A 16,112-nucleotide genomic window follows, 5' to 3' on the forward strand; every position below is an offset into this window, starting at 1 on the left:
CACAGTATCAGTGCTGGTAGTACGCACAGTATCAGTGCTGGCAGGATACACAGTGTCAGTGCACACACAGGATCAGACAGTACACACAGTGTCAGTGCTGGCAGGACACACACGGTATCAGTGCACACACAGTATCAGACAGCGCACACAATGTCAGTCCCGGCCCCGGCTCCAGTCCGGGCTTTGCCGCCGCCCGCGGTGGATGTGATGTGTGCGGCGTCTCAGCCTCTTGTTTACAGCATTCACGTCACATAGAGCAGAGGGATCACACAATGAGAGCGCCGGAGCCCGCCGCACACGGAGCCCGCTCACACGCTCACTGACCGCGGCCACCATCGTCCACCGTGTGCTCTGACCTTCAGCGGCCGGGAGTGAGAGGCCGGCGGCGGCGGCGGAGGAGGGGACACTGCTCCATTCATTGGTCCGCAGCGGCCTCCTGCGGGCTGAGCTCCGGGACTGAGGCGGGTGACATGGAGGCTGAGGACTCGGAGCTGCTGCCGTGCACTGCGGGCGTCTGCTGTCCGTCCCTCACGTCCCAGCGGCGGCGGCGCTGACACACTACACCCGGCTCTCACTACTACTACTATTACTACTACTACTACAGCCCGAGGAGCGGGACACCCGCGGGCGTCTGCGTCACGTGACTGCGCCCCTTCTATTACGGGGAGGTATCTGGGGTCATAACCTCCCGGGCCACTGCTCGGTGTGCGACACGGTCTCCCGGGGGAGCGGCAAGGTGACAGTGCGCGGACCGTCCAGACATCGGGGCAGTGTGTGTGGGCTCCGGCCATCTTTCTCCCGGGCACTTCGGGGGCCGCCGTGGATGTGACCGGAGTGGCGGATACTAATCTTCTGTGGACATGAAGGCCGGATCGGGCTGGGGGGCTCCGGCCTGGCTCTCGGGGGTCCCCCTGCTCCTACTGCTGCTGCTGTGTCCGGCCCAGAGCCTGGGGCACATGGGTGGGAAAGGTGAGTGTCTGCCCCGGGGGTCTGTGTGTTCCCGGGGTGGTGGGGGAGCAGGACCCTCCTTATATCCTGTGTGTACAGCACGGGGGCTGCCACCTGTGGCTCCACTACTACTCCCAGCAGTCACTGGCTGCGCCTCAGAGCGTGCTGGGCGTTGTAGTGCCGCAGGCTGCAGCATCCCATGTGCTGGGCACAGAGGTAGTGTCAGGTGAAGGTGCCAGCCACCGTGGGTACACATCCTCTCAGCACATCCTGTCAGCACACGATGGGTTAGAAGGATGTGCCCGGCTCATCGGGTACCAAATGCCCCCTCCGCTGCATCTCTGGGCATGGGGGGCTCATCGGGTACCAAATGCCCCCTCCGCTGCATCTCTAGGCATGGGGGGCTCATCGGGTACCAAATGCCCCCTCCGCTGCATCTCTAGGCATGGGGGGCTCATCGGGTACCAAATGCCCCCTCGGCTGCATCTCTGGGCATGGGGGGCTCATCGGGTACCAAATGCCCCCTCCGCTACATCTCTGGGCATGGGGGGCTCATCGGGTACTAAATGCCCCCTCCGCTACATCTCTGGGCATGGGGGGCTCATCGGGTACCAAATGCCCCCTCCGCTGCATCTCTGGGCATGGGGGGCTCATCTGGTACCAAATGCCCCCTCTGCTACATCTCTGGGCATGGGGGGCTCATCGGGTACTAAATGCCCCCTCCGCTACATCTCTGGGCATGGGGGGCTCATCGGGTACTAAATGCCCTGCTCCTGCCCCCTTCTCTACATTTCAGGCCATGGGGTTATTTTGGTTTCACAGATGTTTTCCTCAGCACCCGGCCATTGTTGTGGCACATGGATGGTTGGGGGGGCAGTGTCTTGTGCAGAATTGGACGCTGGGGGGGCTTGGCGATGTGAGACCCTCACAGCCTGGTACAGGGGTGGGGGCTGGTTCCGGGGCCTGTGTTATTTACTCCTTGGTCTGTTATTAATCTGAGGCAGATGTTTAGTGCTACATAATGTCCCGGGTGCTGTAGTCGCACACAGATCCAGCCGCCTCATCTTCAGTCTGCATCAAGGTTCAGTCTGTTGTTCCCTGTTATCAGCTGTTTACCTGTTTGTGGTATTTGATAAGTGACCGGTAAAGTGGAAGAAAGGTCTGTCCCGCCGGGGGTCCCTAGTATGGAGACCGTCACGTGTGGGTGATGTCGCAGCTTCTGTATGTACTGTATATATCTGAGGCACCATTGAGGGCATGATGGGGTTAATGGATGTGATGGTAACGCGTGTGGTCAGTCCATGATGTGTTGGCCGACCTCGGAGATTTACCCTCTGGTCCGACCAGCATGGCGATCATTGGGGCATTCCTCACTAGGTGGGCATGCAGATTGTTTAGGAAGATGTCCGACTGTCCTGGTCTCTGTGGACGGACACAGTGTGGCCGTGTCCCCCTATAGATTGTGGGCACGACTCCTCTATTGGCTGTTCGTTGTGGTATACGGATCCCTGCCTATGTTTACACACCCATCAGGTACCCTCGTTATGTCATTTGCTTAGAAACAAGAATGGACCCCGGTGTCCGGACTCCTCTCCTGGCTCTGATGCATTATGTAGGTGTTGTCTGATGCCTTACATTGGCTCCAGTCTGGCTGACCACCCGCCTATGGAGCGCGTGAGGCCTCTGCTCACCCTGCCGCTGGGTTCCTTGGCTTTTTCCTCCATTAGTACTGAAACATTGACAGATCTCGTCATACCTTTCATAAGTCATTGGGGTCTGTAATACAAGACCTGTCCATAACTGAATACTGTAAATGCAGGGGTGCGTACCCCAAAATTATTTCATTCGTGGGGGAGACCTTTTCTATGGGTGTCGTCTGATTAAAAAGATTGGGGATCCGCTGCGTATTTACCAGCCATACATGATTACAAATTCATAGTTGGGATTTTGCTGTGAAAATCTGTAAAATGTTTGTGGCATCTTCACTAAATTGCTTCCAGGATGAAACTGTATTGTCCCCATGATCGTCCGTGCATCCTTAAAGACTGTACACAGCAGAGCGACCGTTGCAACCAACATGTCTGCTGTGAGCGCTACCAGTGCCCATAGTAGAGGTCTCTGGGAATAATGGTGTTGCCACTGGGATTATGCCATACACAATTCTATTAAGGCTTGTGTGCAAACACGAATGGTTAAAAACAGCGGCACCGTGAGTGCCGACACCGCAGGAACGGCGCCAGCATGGGAGTATAAGCTTTTTCTGTTTTATCGGGGCCAAGTGTGGGGTATGAGAAGTAGTTGTTCTAGTAGTGAACAACCCCTTTAAGAAAACACCAGTGTGATCCCCCTACCTTCTATCAGCAAAGATCCCTGCCTGGTGCAGCAAAGTACTAAACAGCGTAAAGTGCCTTTTTACATGGCGTACAAATAATAAGAAAATAGAAGGTCCAACATCGCAGAATGCAGTGTAGAAGTGCAGTAAGAGACCCTCGGGTGCAGGGGGTCTGTGCGTTCTGCTGGCGTTTCCTCACCACACACGGCTTCCTCAGGGGTTGCAGGCCATATTGATGTATAGTCTATAGCACCTCGAATTGTGTGGTCCTCTAACACGTGGAGTGTCAGCTTCTGGGCCAAGGTCGCATTATCCCCCTTATGGGCCCTAATGAGGTTTAGACTGTCCTTCTACTTCTAGATGGATGTGATGGAGTGTACAGTGTCCCTGCTGTGCCGCCATTCATAGTCACTGTATTACTCCACTCATCAAGTGCTCTGTCAACATGGAACAGAAGTCTCCACTGTATACAATGGCTGCGCTATTATTTGTCAGGGAGGGTGAGAGACAGGCCCCTACTATATACAGTAGTCCTGGATTAACTGTGACAGAGCGCCAGCGTTCTGCTTTCTGCCTTGTGTCTGGGGATTATACTGATATGGTCGCTTTCCCATGTTTACTCTTCATAGATGCCTAGAAATGCTGCCCGAGTGTTTCCATATGGTTGTGTGCGTGGCAGCTGTGGGGTTAATTGTTTTTATTTTTAGTGGTGTAAGAAGCGAGGCATATCTGTGTAGATCTACAGACCAGGCTTTGTTTGTGGGGTCACATAAGACGTCATTTGTCCCCAAAATAAAGGAAATCTTAGGACGAGCCAAAAATAAATTCCAAATGTTGAAATGTTCTTTTTTGTGAGTGATTTGGGGCTATTCTGTTCTGTCCAGTAATGTGTCCTGTATGTGCAGGAAGGTTTTACTCTGGTGCCTCCTTGGTTTGATTTATAAAGATCCTTTGTGTTTGAGACCTGATGCTTTCATCATAGGGGGAGTGGCGTGCGACTGGTGGTCCTGGCTTACCCTACTACGCACTTACTACCTCCTTGTTTACAAGCTTTGACTAGTTCTGTATAGGAGGTCGATGAGCGGGAACAGGCAGAGCGCTTACCATTGTAACACTGGGGATGGTATTTATTAGGAACCATCACTTTATTTTATAGTCTTTTCATACAAGTCATAGACTCAACAGGTAGGGAGACTCTGGAAAAGTCAAAATACCAATAAACATTGTGTGTATTCACCGTGTCTAATAGCACAATAAAATTATACACTTTATCCAGCTATCAGAGTAAAAGAAAAGCATAATGGAGGCTGATGTAAAAAGATCAATACGTGTTTAACATAAAAAAATGTTTATTTTATTGCTTTGGAAATAGGCGAAGTAAGAATAATTTATACTTTTATTTTTTTTAAAGCAAATCTTACCTTTTTTTTTATTTTTTATTTAACTTGAACCTAATATTTTGCAGTGCTTGGTCATTGTCATTTTTTTAAAGACTTTCTATTGTGCTGATGTTGGCTTCTAGTAATAATCTAACATACGATCTGCTATGTAAGCTGTAGCGGTAAAACGCCTGTGAGAATGAGGGCCGGTCACTGATAAACTAGAACTTCTGTCTCCTCCAGCTTTCACCACGGTAAATAGGAAACATTGCCTTATACTTTCTCTTTTTGTTACGTTAGCCACGTGTTGGCTTGTAAACATTATAAATACTTTCAGACTGTATATAGGTGTTTCTGGAGATATGTTTGGTGGGAAACGGCTTTTCCTTTAAAATCTTATGCCGATACGTTGTGGTCATCCCCTGTTTTGTGCAGGTTGTTGCATGGAGCCCTCATTATTAAAGAGGGAAACCATTGTAAAATTGTTGCCTGGTAATCATTAATTGTGCCCTCTTACCTATTTTATGTTGTATCCGAGCTGGTGTCCCAGGCGCACCTGTAATGTAAGCTTTGATTTTCTTTCATCAGATGTAAGGTCAGTTTTGTCTTGGCTTTTACATCTTATGTGGTAGGTTCTAATTTGTGTAGGTAAAATTATTGCATCTTCACATTAAAGTTAAGAAAGTCTTGTATCCCTAGTTGACTTATCACAGTTACAGATGATGATGGTTTTATATTTTATATATTTTGTGTTAAGGTAAAACAATGCTAGTAATATGGTCTCGCCCTTCTAAATCAGTAATTACCATAGTAATTTGTGTTTTCAGAAATAGGAAACTTTGACTTTAGTGTTTTTTTTTTGTTTTTTTTCTTTTTTTGTTTTATCGTATTTCTATTTAGATTTTTCTGCAAGTTTTAGGAAACTAAATAATTGTATAAAGCTTACAATAAAAAGAAATAAAAGCAAAATTGTCTGGTTTGCATAATCTTGTAATCTAGCTGATGAGATAATAATATATATTTTATATATAAGTAAATTTGTATCTTGTTAGCTTTTTTAAAATATTTATTTTTATTTAAAATTACACTTTTTTTTTTTTTTTTTTCCTTTTACAGTCCAGTTAAATGGATTTCAAGGAAAGTGTTCATACCTTAATGAATTAATCTTCTTAATTATATGTAGTAATATTTCCTTTATGTTTAAATTCTGTCCTTCAGAGAAAAGCATGAAATTTCTTAATGTCCGTATGGGGCAAAAAATATTGCAGTGTGTTTTCGCATGAGTATCCCATAGCTAATCATTCTATGTGATTTTTACAGAGTCTGATGTGGTATTGGTACAGAAAAGATTGTAATGTTTTGTATTGAATGAGCTTGTGATTAAAGACCCAAACATTGTGCTTGTGGAAGGACTTCTAAACTATTATGTTCGTCTTAAAAACAAACAAACAAACAAAAAACTAACAAAACAAGACTTACGGTTGACAAAAGAAAATGTACTGTTGTCCAAAAAGTTTTTTTTTTTTTCCCTTTTGACATCTTCATGTTTTTGAAATAACTGTGTAATATTTATTTTTAAAGATTTCCATTTTATTGTGGCAGATCAGTACTCCATTGTTAGTCACACCTAATTTAAGGGCTCGAATATCAATCCTTTGTGTAAAATCTGTAAATATATGTATGTCAGCTGCGTGTTAGAAAACTTTTGATAAACTTTTTCTTTTGTTCTGATCAAATTTCCATTTGTTTTGAGGTTTTTGGACTGCTAGAATGCTTGTTTGATTTAGCATTTAAAGGAAAATTATTAAATTCTTTTGTATTTAGGTGTAGATTATTCTAAATTAACAGAGTTGGGGATTTTTTTTCTTAAAATTTCCCTAGTTCATATGTGAGGGAAGTTTGAAAATTAAAGGGAAATGGGGAAATTTTAAGTCTAAAAACTTTAAGAAATCTGCATAAATCTTCATACAAAAGACAAACGGTATAATTAAATGGAAAAATCTGCTGTATTAAGTTTGCATAATTTTTATTCACGCACATGCCCTGCTCTCATCCAGTTATGGTGCTGACGGTCCCAGCATTTCTTAAATACTGTAGCTTTGTCCTTTTCTGCCACATTTCCATTGTATCTTCGTCCTTTTCTGCCACATTTCCATTGTATCTTCACAAATAGAGGTCGCAACATTTCCAGCCTTGTCCCCAATTTAAGCTTGAAGACCACTATGTATAACCGCATTGTTCTTTGACGCCTCAGCCCCATCCTGATTGACGCCATTATTTCTTTTGTGTTAAAAAATACAAAAAAAAGTGCATTTATTGATTGAAGTGAAATGTTATCAATTTAATGATCTATAGTTTTGGCTCTAGTTTTTGTTCTCATTTTTTTTAAGAACTCTTGCTGTGTTTTTTTGTTTTTCTTTTACATTTTTTTTTTTCTGATAAGTATATTTAAAAGATCCTGAAAACTTGTAATATTTATTTTGACCTCTAAACTTTGCAATAAGCTGACAGCCCCTGTTCTGTACACACAGACCACTTTTAGGTAGCCATCTGATCATCACAGGCGGGATTACAGTGACTTGATCCACTCCTCGATGTAGGAATTGGATTCTAACTGGAAAACTTATAGAATTCAGTTCAGATCTTCAGACTATTATTTTCTATGGTTCTTGTAACTGTTGTAAAGCATTTCCCTTAAATTATCAGATTATGCAAGGAGGCTGCCCCCAGAGTATCATGTACATAAACATTGCATAAAAAAAATCCCGAAACAGAAAATAAGATCATATTCTAACAAAATTCATCAGTATATGTTTAATTGGTGAAGTAAAAATATATGTGTTGTAATTCCCCAGTAGAAAGATAAGGATGATCATGTTAAAATTCATCTCCTGATCCTTTTTTTCCTCATCTGCTGTTGGGAGCCTATAGGAAATAAGACATTTATTTACCAGCGGCGCAATGAAAGATGAGGCTAATCAGTGGCTTTTTCCCTTATCCTCCACATCTTAAAACCTCCAAAACCTGTAGCATATGTATGAATGACAGCAGCTTTGTGATGTATCTTTTCATAACTTTTGTCGGCATAGAATGCAGAAACGGGCAAATTTGGTTAGAAAAATGAGTTTGTTTTTTCTTTTATGTTGCCATGATATAACTTTCAGTGGTTGTGTTAAGTCTGGGTGTCATCCCTTATTCTCAGGATAGGGAATAGCTTCCTGATCAGTATTGGCCTGACTGCTGGGACCTCTACCAATCCCAAGAACCAGGGCTCTGAAGTGTCCGATGTGAATGGAGTGGTGGTCAATCATGGTCACCTCTGCTCTATGCATTCTTAATGGCAGCACTGGAGATGGCCGAGCACAGCGTTTGTCTGGTCTTCGGCACTTCTGTTCAGAATTCAGTGGAGTTGCACATGATCGTGCAAAAAACCCCCCCAAAAAAACGAATGCACACTGACCCATCGTTTCTAAATGTCCTATTCTCATCCATTTTTGTGTAATTGTAGCTAAAGTGAAAATGTGCGTCTGTCTTTATACACACTAAAATAAATGAAATGGTAAAAAAGGAAAAGGGGGTAAATCTGCTGTGGATTTCCGTGCAGAAATTGTTCCACCTATTAAATCGACAGTGCTGTGACGATGTCATTTAGATTTATTGTGCTTTACTTATATAGAGCCATCATATTCTGTAGCGCTTTTCGGACATGATAATCATTGACCAGTGATGTGGCGGTGATCTCAACCTCATCATTCAGATTAAAATTGGATCTATGTAATGGTTTTGATATGCTCACCCCGAGGCGTTGAAGGTGTGTAGAAGTCAACACCTATTGAAGAAAACCCTCATAGCTGATAGGATGGTCACATTAGGTGTAATTAGGGGGATGATTTAGGCTGGAGACCCCGCTGTGCTACCCCTAAAACCTACAAGCCACACAGAAATCCTTGGAAAGGTCCAATAGAAGATCCAGCACCGTGTGACAACCTACCAAGGCAACTCCTGCCAGACCACCAAGACACCTGCTTTGCCTGAGGTCCATAGAAGTAGATCTCTATAACATGGTCTTGGTGTACAGTTTGGACACTCAGTATCTGTAGTTGCTCCCTTCACCCTCCTTCAGTTTTCAGTAGATGGCTCTGGTTGGCCTCCTGTATGCCCTTCCCGTCTTGGCGAAGCCATCATGTGGTCTGCAGGCTTTGTGTTGTACCATGTGTGTTCAGGTCTTGGAATGTCCTCCTATATGGCTCCAGGGCCAATGCTTTTGCATTGATGCTTTAGCTGCAGCAGACGGACTAGGAGGTTAATCTTCTTGGTTGTATCTGCGTTAGTAGCACCACGTGTTTCTTGATGAGTTCACTTAAACACAGAGACTAAAAAAACCTCACGTGACCCTAATGAGGAACGTCTATCCTATTTTTATTCCTCCCAATTAAAAGGGTCCTTAGTCTGGTTGCCAGGAAGGAGGTTACTGTCCTGCTCGTGCCCTCACCGCCTTGCCGAGGAAATAGCCTCGAATGGACAAATATTTCTACTGTAACATCTTCCACACAATCCCAGATTCCTCCCAGACTTCTTTCTGTGCGTGGAGCCAGCTGTGCTCTGCAGTGCTCATGGAGCGCAGACCTCGTCTGCAGTGTTGTGTGCAGCTCTTCTTAGAGATCTACTGTTTTTAACGCTGCATAAAAATATTTAAAAGGTTTAAATGGATTTTTTTGGATCCTAATCTGGGATTAAATGTGTGCTTGCGTAGCAAGGAACCCTTTTTGTGACAAACATGTTTTTCTTAAAAAAAAAAAAACGGGAAAGGGGTGTTGTCTTTTGTGATCCTACAGATCTAGACTTGCCCATCTATAAAGCGTTTTACTGTCCATCAGATTCTCTCCAGTAATGTGGCAGGTGGTACTCTGCAGTTCTTGAATCAGATTTTTGGCTGGCTGCCCTGTCGTAGCCGTTGTCTGGCCACATGTACTGCTGGGTTGTGCTGCATTATTGACATCATTTAAGTGTAATGTTATTTCTACAAGTCTGATGCTGGGAGTCTCCTAGTAAGAGGAAGGATTGCCCTAAAATTACTTCTGCTGATTTTCTAAAGATATCAGCCTCACTATTGTTTTGCTTGGGAAAAGTTTTTCCTAAAGAGAAGCCAGTAATGCTTCCCTCGCAGCAGGGTGCAGGGAGAGTTCTACCGAAATGTAGTGATTATGCAAGGACGACTATTACTTGTGCAGTCGTAATCATATCTTTGATTTGAGGGAAAACTAACTGACATTTTCTGCAGTATGACGAACTCAAACTGTGCGCTCTTGGGGACGTGTCCATGTTTGTCATAAGTATGTGTATAAGGGATCGGTAATGAATTTATAGTGATGGCGTTGTCTTGGACGAGTGACGTCACCAGAAATATTTGTGTGTAAACGGCCAAATTGCAGACAAGTCTCAAGTTTATTTTCGTGACTCGACTTACATTGATGTACGGTATTTGTGGACAAAATCATACAAGGGAAAATCCAACAGATTTGCATTTTACGGGCCAAAAATGTGCCATGGCATCTTTGATTTGCCTTCCCTGTCAGCCATTCACAAATTGATAGTTCTACAAAGCAGCCGGGAATTAGCCCTTATGTTCTCCATGGGTTCTGTTCAGGACTGTATGCCAGTGCATGGCATTTGCTGCATATTCCTGAACCGATGGGCACAGGATTATCACCTCTTTTTACTTGTATCATAATGTCTAGGTATGTGATGGTGGTTCTTCCACAATAGTGAAACCCCGGATATGAGCTGGCACAATTAGGGTACATTATGAGATGCGCAATCCAAATAATATTCTTCTAATATAAGGCTTATTCTAACGGCATAACCAGTACCGTGTGAGTGAGTGCAACCAGTCCAAAAACCAATGTGACTTAGGGGTGATGTGTTATGGTTTGTGATTTAATTGGCGTACTGACCTCCAGCCTGAAGATTACCATTATTATTATTTATTTATATAGCACCATTAATTCCATGGTGCTGTTCATGAGAAAGGGGTTATGTACAGAGTTATAGATATCATTTACAGTAAACAAATTTACAATGACAGACTGGTACAGAGGGGAGAGGACCCTGTCCTTGCGGACTTACATTTGTTCATAAGACTAAGCTCAGCCAACCCAACAGGAAGGAGAGGCCATATTGAATTTCAGAATTCCTTATACTGTTGTGAAGAGAAATGAGGCACTACCAGGGGTGTCAGGGCAGCTGCTTTTTCCCCTTTCCCCAATGAGGACACGTTTTACAAAAACTGGCATATATGCGGAGGGATATTTATGGAATGTACAAAACTCTTGAAGGTGTATAGTCACCTTAAGAAGGTGTCCTTTTGCACTCTCCATCTTTTTGCTATTATTACCTGTTGATAATATTGCAGCATAGTACAGAGGTTGTCCCCATTCACATTAGTCCACCATGCTGCTCACAGTGTAAGTACTCAATCCCTCACAGACACTAAACGTGGAGGAGGATCCATGGGACCACCAGGGACTTGGCAAGCTCATGTGTATTTCCTGCAGGCACTTTATAACAACTGACAGTAAATTTACATTTATTCTTCTAAATGAGGCATGGAAATCAATACATTTCAGGTTTGTGTAGTGCATTACATATAGAAACAATGGTCTGTAATAAAGTCCCCTGCTAGAAGACTATAAAATATGGCTTGTAGAAGAAGTGGTGCCAGCTGTTACACAGCGGAGTCTCGGCAGTAAGATGACGCCACTGAGCTTGTTGGGCACACACAAATAGTATTGTTAGCCACTAGTGTATTGTATTTTATTCTCTGGTGAATTAAATGGCTTTATACAGAGGTCTCGTTCCAGACTATCAAATTCTAATGGCCATAAAAATGTATTTGCATCAGGACTCCTTTTCTTTTGATCATGGGTTCTTGGCTGATATGGGCGCAGATTATATAGGACCATGGTCTGCTGGATTGTTTTCCCTGCCCCCACCCCACCTTACAGGAGGTTGGTTTCACAAGTCTGTCCGGCTGGAGGTTTTTATGACACAAGCTCTCCAGCCTTCTATATGCCTAGAAGGTTATTGAGTTGGGTCTGGAGACCTGCGGCCTGTCCAGGCACCATGAGCGCGGCCTGTCCAGGCACCATGAGCACAGCCTTAGGAACACCTTTTGTACAAGCTGTGACTCTTAAATTTTTATTAATTTTTAATTTTCTTCTACATTGTGGACAGTGGTGATATATATGGAGAACCTCTGAAATATTGTTTTGCCAGGCAACTTTGAGTTGGGTCAATAACGGGGGGTGGGTAGGGCGGCATCAGGAAACCATCTAGTAAAAACTGACTTCACGATATTTTCAGGATTACAAGTGAAAACATATTGTTGATAGTAGGAAATGTTTACTAAGTGAGTGACTAAGATATGTAAACAAAGGAAAAATATTTGTAAATAAGATGCCTATTACTATCACCAGGATGTAGATGATACACGTGCCATTTGCAATTTCATTTTAATTCCGTTTCTATTGTTCTGTTTTTTTTTCTTTTTCTAGCCACATTGATGTATTTAGTGGTTTGCATGGGATTCATTGGAGCAGATGCCTATGTTGTCTCCTTTCTTCCGATTTGCTAACCTTTCATTGTTCTGAATTGTGTGATTTGACAATGACAAAGTGCTTTTCAACAGAAAACAGTGAAGCCAAAGGGTTATTTCCTCAGCCATCCTCTTATTCCCCCCACTCAGAAAATAATGCAAAATCCTGGAATTCTTGGCATTCCTGAGATGGTCTGGAAGAAAGGACTGTACTGACCCCCATGCTCCACCCCCATCCTCATTCATAGACTGCACTTTGGATTTGTTATGGCTGCAATCTGATTGGCTGCTCCTCATAAAAGCTACCATTGAAGAAGCCAAAGGAAAGAATGGGCAGAACTTCCTGTGACTTCAGTCTGAGGTCACCCTCCGCCAATACCAGAGTCCTCATTTACTCCGGTGGTATCTGACGTGCTGTATACACGTACATGTCACATGAGGGTACACGCCATGAGGCGGTTTGTTTTTAGTGAGTCCAGGCTGTGACACCATAATATTTCACATACAACCTCTCATGTGGTTACGGACGTGATGTGTTGTTAAAGGCATGGCACATAATAAAAAACACAGCGCTCTTCAGTCATGGGAAAAGATCTCCTGGTATGTGAGCATGGCAGATTTATTTTGCTAATATTTCCTATGGGAAAAATCATAATGATTGAAGTAGGAAATTTAACCTTTGATTCTCCCTAAATAGTAGCTTCTTATCCAATTGCTGGAAATTGCAACCAAAATAGTGATAGCGAGGTGAGACGTTCTTGGTACAGGATACAGATATAGAAAGTAGACCATTCAAAGTTGTTGTTTTGTTTTTGTCATTATGAATTCAGCTATTGTTACAGTTGCAAAAATATTTTTCCTTTTTACATTAGTTATATCCTCTCATCCTCTGCGCTCGCAAAGTATGGTATCCCATAGTTGTAGGATATGAGAAAACTTGCTGATGTGTGGGGTCTGCCTGCTGGGGAGCTTCAAGAAGATCTTTGGAGTCTTCAGTGTAGCAGAGGTGCATGGTCAGCTTTGGCTTCATTCCTTGCCTATGGGGCGGAGAGCCGACCAATATAGTTACTGGTCGAATGATCGGCCAAAACCTCATCTGGTCGTCAGTTATCTAATATGTATAGTAGGGTGCCAAGGAAAAATGAACTTTGCACATTGGTAAGTCTTACCCCTCAAATTTGTCCCTTTTGGCATAAGGATTCACCATGTAAAATAGTTTGACATTACATTTAGATTTACCACTTGCTCAAGATGTCTCTCTCGATCTCTCTCTCGATCTCTCTCTCGATCTCTCTCTCGATCTCTCTCTCGATCTCTCTCTCGATCTCTCTCTCGATCTCTCTCTCGATCTCTCTCTCGATCTCTCTCTCGATCTCTCTCTCGATCTCTCTCTCTCGATCTCTCTCTCTCGATCTCTCTCTCTCGATCTCTCTCTCTCGATCTCTCTCTCTCGATCTCTCTCTCTCGATCTCTCTCTCTCGATCTCTCTCTCGATCTCTCTCTCTCGATCTCTCTCTCTCTCGATCTCTCTCTCTCGATCTCTCTCTCTCGATCTCTCTCTCTCGATCTCTCTCTCTCGATCTCTCTCTCTCGATCTCTCTCTCGATCTCTCTCTCGATCTCTCTCTCGATCTCTCTCTCGATCTCTCTCTCGATCTCTCTCTCGATCTCTCTCTCGATCTCTCTCTCGATCTCTCTCTCGATCTCTCTCTCGATCTCTCTCTCGATCTCTCTCTCGATCTCTCTCTCGATCTCTCTCTCGATCTCTCTCTCGATCTCGCTCTCGATCTCGCTCTCGATCTCGCTCTCGATCTCGCTCTCGATCTCGCTCTCGATCTCGCTCTCGATCTCGCTCTCGATCTCGCTCTCGATCTCGCTCTCGCTCTCGCTCTCGCTCTCGCTCTCGCTCTCGCTCTCGCTCTCGATCTCGCTCTCGATCTCGCTCTCTCTCTCGATCTCTCTCTCTCTCTCGATCTCTCTCTCTCTCTCTCGATCTCTCTCTCTCTCTCTCGATCTCTCTCGATCTCTCTCTCTCGATCTCTCTCTCGATCTCTCTCTCGATCTCTCTCTCGATCTCTCTCTCGATCTCTCTCTCGATCTCTCTCTCGATCTCTCTCTCGATCTCTCTCTCGATCTCTCTCTCGATCTCTCTCTCGATCTCTCTCTCGATCTCTCTCTCGATCTCTCTCTCGATCTCTCTCTCGATCTCTCTCTCGATCTCTCTCTCGATCTCTCTCTCGATCTCTCGATCTCTCTCGATCTCTCGATCTCTCTCGATCTCTCGATCTCTCTCGATCTCTCGATCTCTCTCGATCTCTCGATCTCTCTCTCTCGATCTCTCGATCTCTCGATCTCTCGATCTCTCTCTCTCTCTCGATCTCTCTCTCTCTCTCTCTCGATCTCTCTCTCTCTCGATCTCTCTCTCTCTCTCTCGATCTCTCTCTCTCTCGATCTCTCTCTCTCTCTCTCGATCTCTCTCTCTCGATCTCGCTCTCGATCTCGCTCTCGATCTCGCTCTCGATCTCGCTCTCGATCTCGCTCTCTCTCTCGATCTCTCTCTCTCTCTCGATCTCTCTCTCTCTCTCTCGATCTCTCTCTCTCTCTCTCGATCTCTCTCTCTCTCTCTCGATCTCTCTCTCTCGATCTCTCTCTCGATCTCTCTCTCGATCTCTCTCTCGATCTCTCTCTCGATCTCTCTCTCGATCTCTCTCTCGATCTCTCGATCTCTCTCTCTCTCTCGATCTCTCGATCTCTCGATCTCTCGATCTCTCGATCTCTCGATCTCTCGATCTCTCTCTCTCTCTCTCTCTCTCGATCTCGATCTCTCTCTCTCGATCTCTCTCTCGATCTCTCTCGATCTCTCTCTCGATCTCTCTCTCTCTCTCGATCTCTCTCTCTCTCTCGATCTCTCTCTCTCTCTCTCGATCTCTCTCTCTCTCTCTCGATCTCTCTCTCTCTCTCTCGATCTCTCTCTCTCTCTCGATCTCTCAAATAATGCAAATAAAATGATAAAAAACAGACAATGTGATTTTCTGGATTTTTTTTTCTCAGTTTGTCTCCCATAGTTGAGGTCTACCTATGATGTAAATTACAGACGCCTCTCATCTTTTTAAGTGGTGGAACTTGCACTATTGCTGACTGACCAAATACTTGTTTGCCCCACTGTGTATGTATGTATGTATGTATATATATATATATATATATATATATATATATATATATATATATATATATATATATATATATATATATATATATATATATATAATTATAGTGGATCCCCCTTTGGAACTGACATCCCTATGTAAGTTTGTGTTATTAATGGAGGTGATCTATGTGGACACTTTGCAGACTTGTTGACGAAATGTCGGACTTCCCTTACTGCCCCAGCAATGCTGCTGTGATGTTACTGGCAGTCCACAGACGGGGGGCCGCTCTCCATCCTCAATCTGCCCATGTTTGATTTCCCCCCCTCAATGACTTGTGTTTCTTATGACAGCCAGGTATCATAAGGGAAGGTAGACCAGTGTTTTCTGTGCAATTTCCTGTCTGCCTCTGTACACCCCGACAGCTACTAGCAGAAAACAGCTTAAATATTATTATCACAGCCAAGGAAAGGTTTATCTGTCATAATATGCCTCCCACTCCAGTTGCTCCTTTGAAAGCCATGGATGCCAGAGCATAAGTACCGGGATGTGAGCCTTGTTTTCTCCTGATTTTCTCTGAACTAGAAGTAGAAACCTGCGCTCCTCCATATCCCAGTCTGTCAGTGCTGATAACAATTGGCCGTTACAATGGATGGTCTTTCTGCAGTAGCTTTACATTTGTACTGCTTCACGCAGGAGCTTCATATATACAAT

The 16,112-nt window shown here is 44.1% G+C and overlaps 1 protein-coding gene across 2 annotated transcripts in view; it reads left to right on the forward strand.

Moving 5' to 3' along the window:
• The first annotated feature begins 215 nt into the window (after nt 1-215).
• Nucleotides 216-16,112, forward strand: part of IGF1R (insulin like growth factor 1 receptor) — a 207,963-nt gene continuing 192,066 nt past the window's right edge. For both annotated transcript variants that reach the window (XM_077263390.1, XM_077263391.1), the window contains exon 1: nt 216-969. In XM_077263390.1, coding sequence (XP_077119505.1) covers nt 861-969 — 109 coding nt within the window. In that variant the 5' untranslated portion in view covers nt 216-860. The remainder of the gene's footprint in view (nt 970-16,112) is intronic.

The sequence above is a fragment of the Ranitomeya variabilis genome, chromosome 5 (assembly GCF_051348905.1).
Source record: "Ranitomeya variabilis isolate aRanVar5 chromosome 5, aRanVar5.hap1, whole genome shotgun sequence".
NCBI lineage: Eukaryota > Metazoa > Chordata > Amphibia > Anura > Dendrobatidae > Ranitomeya > Ranitomeya variabilis.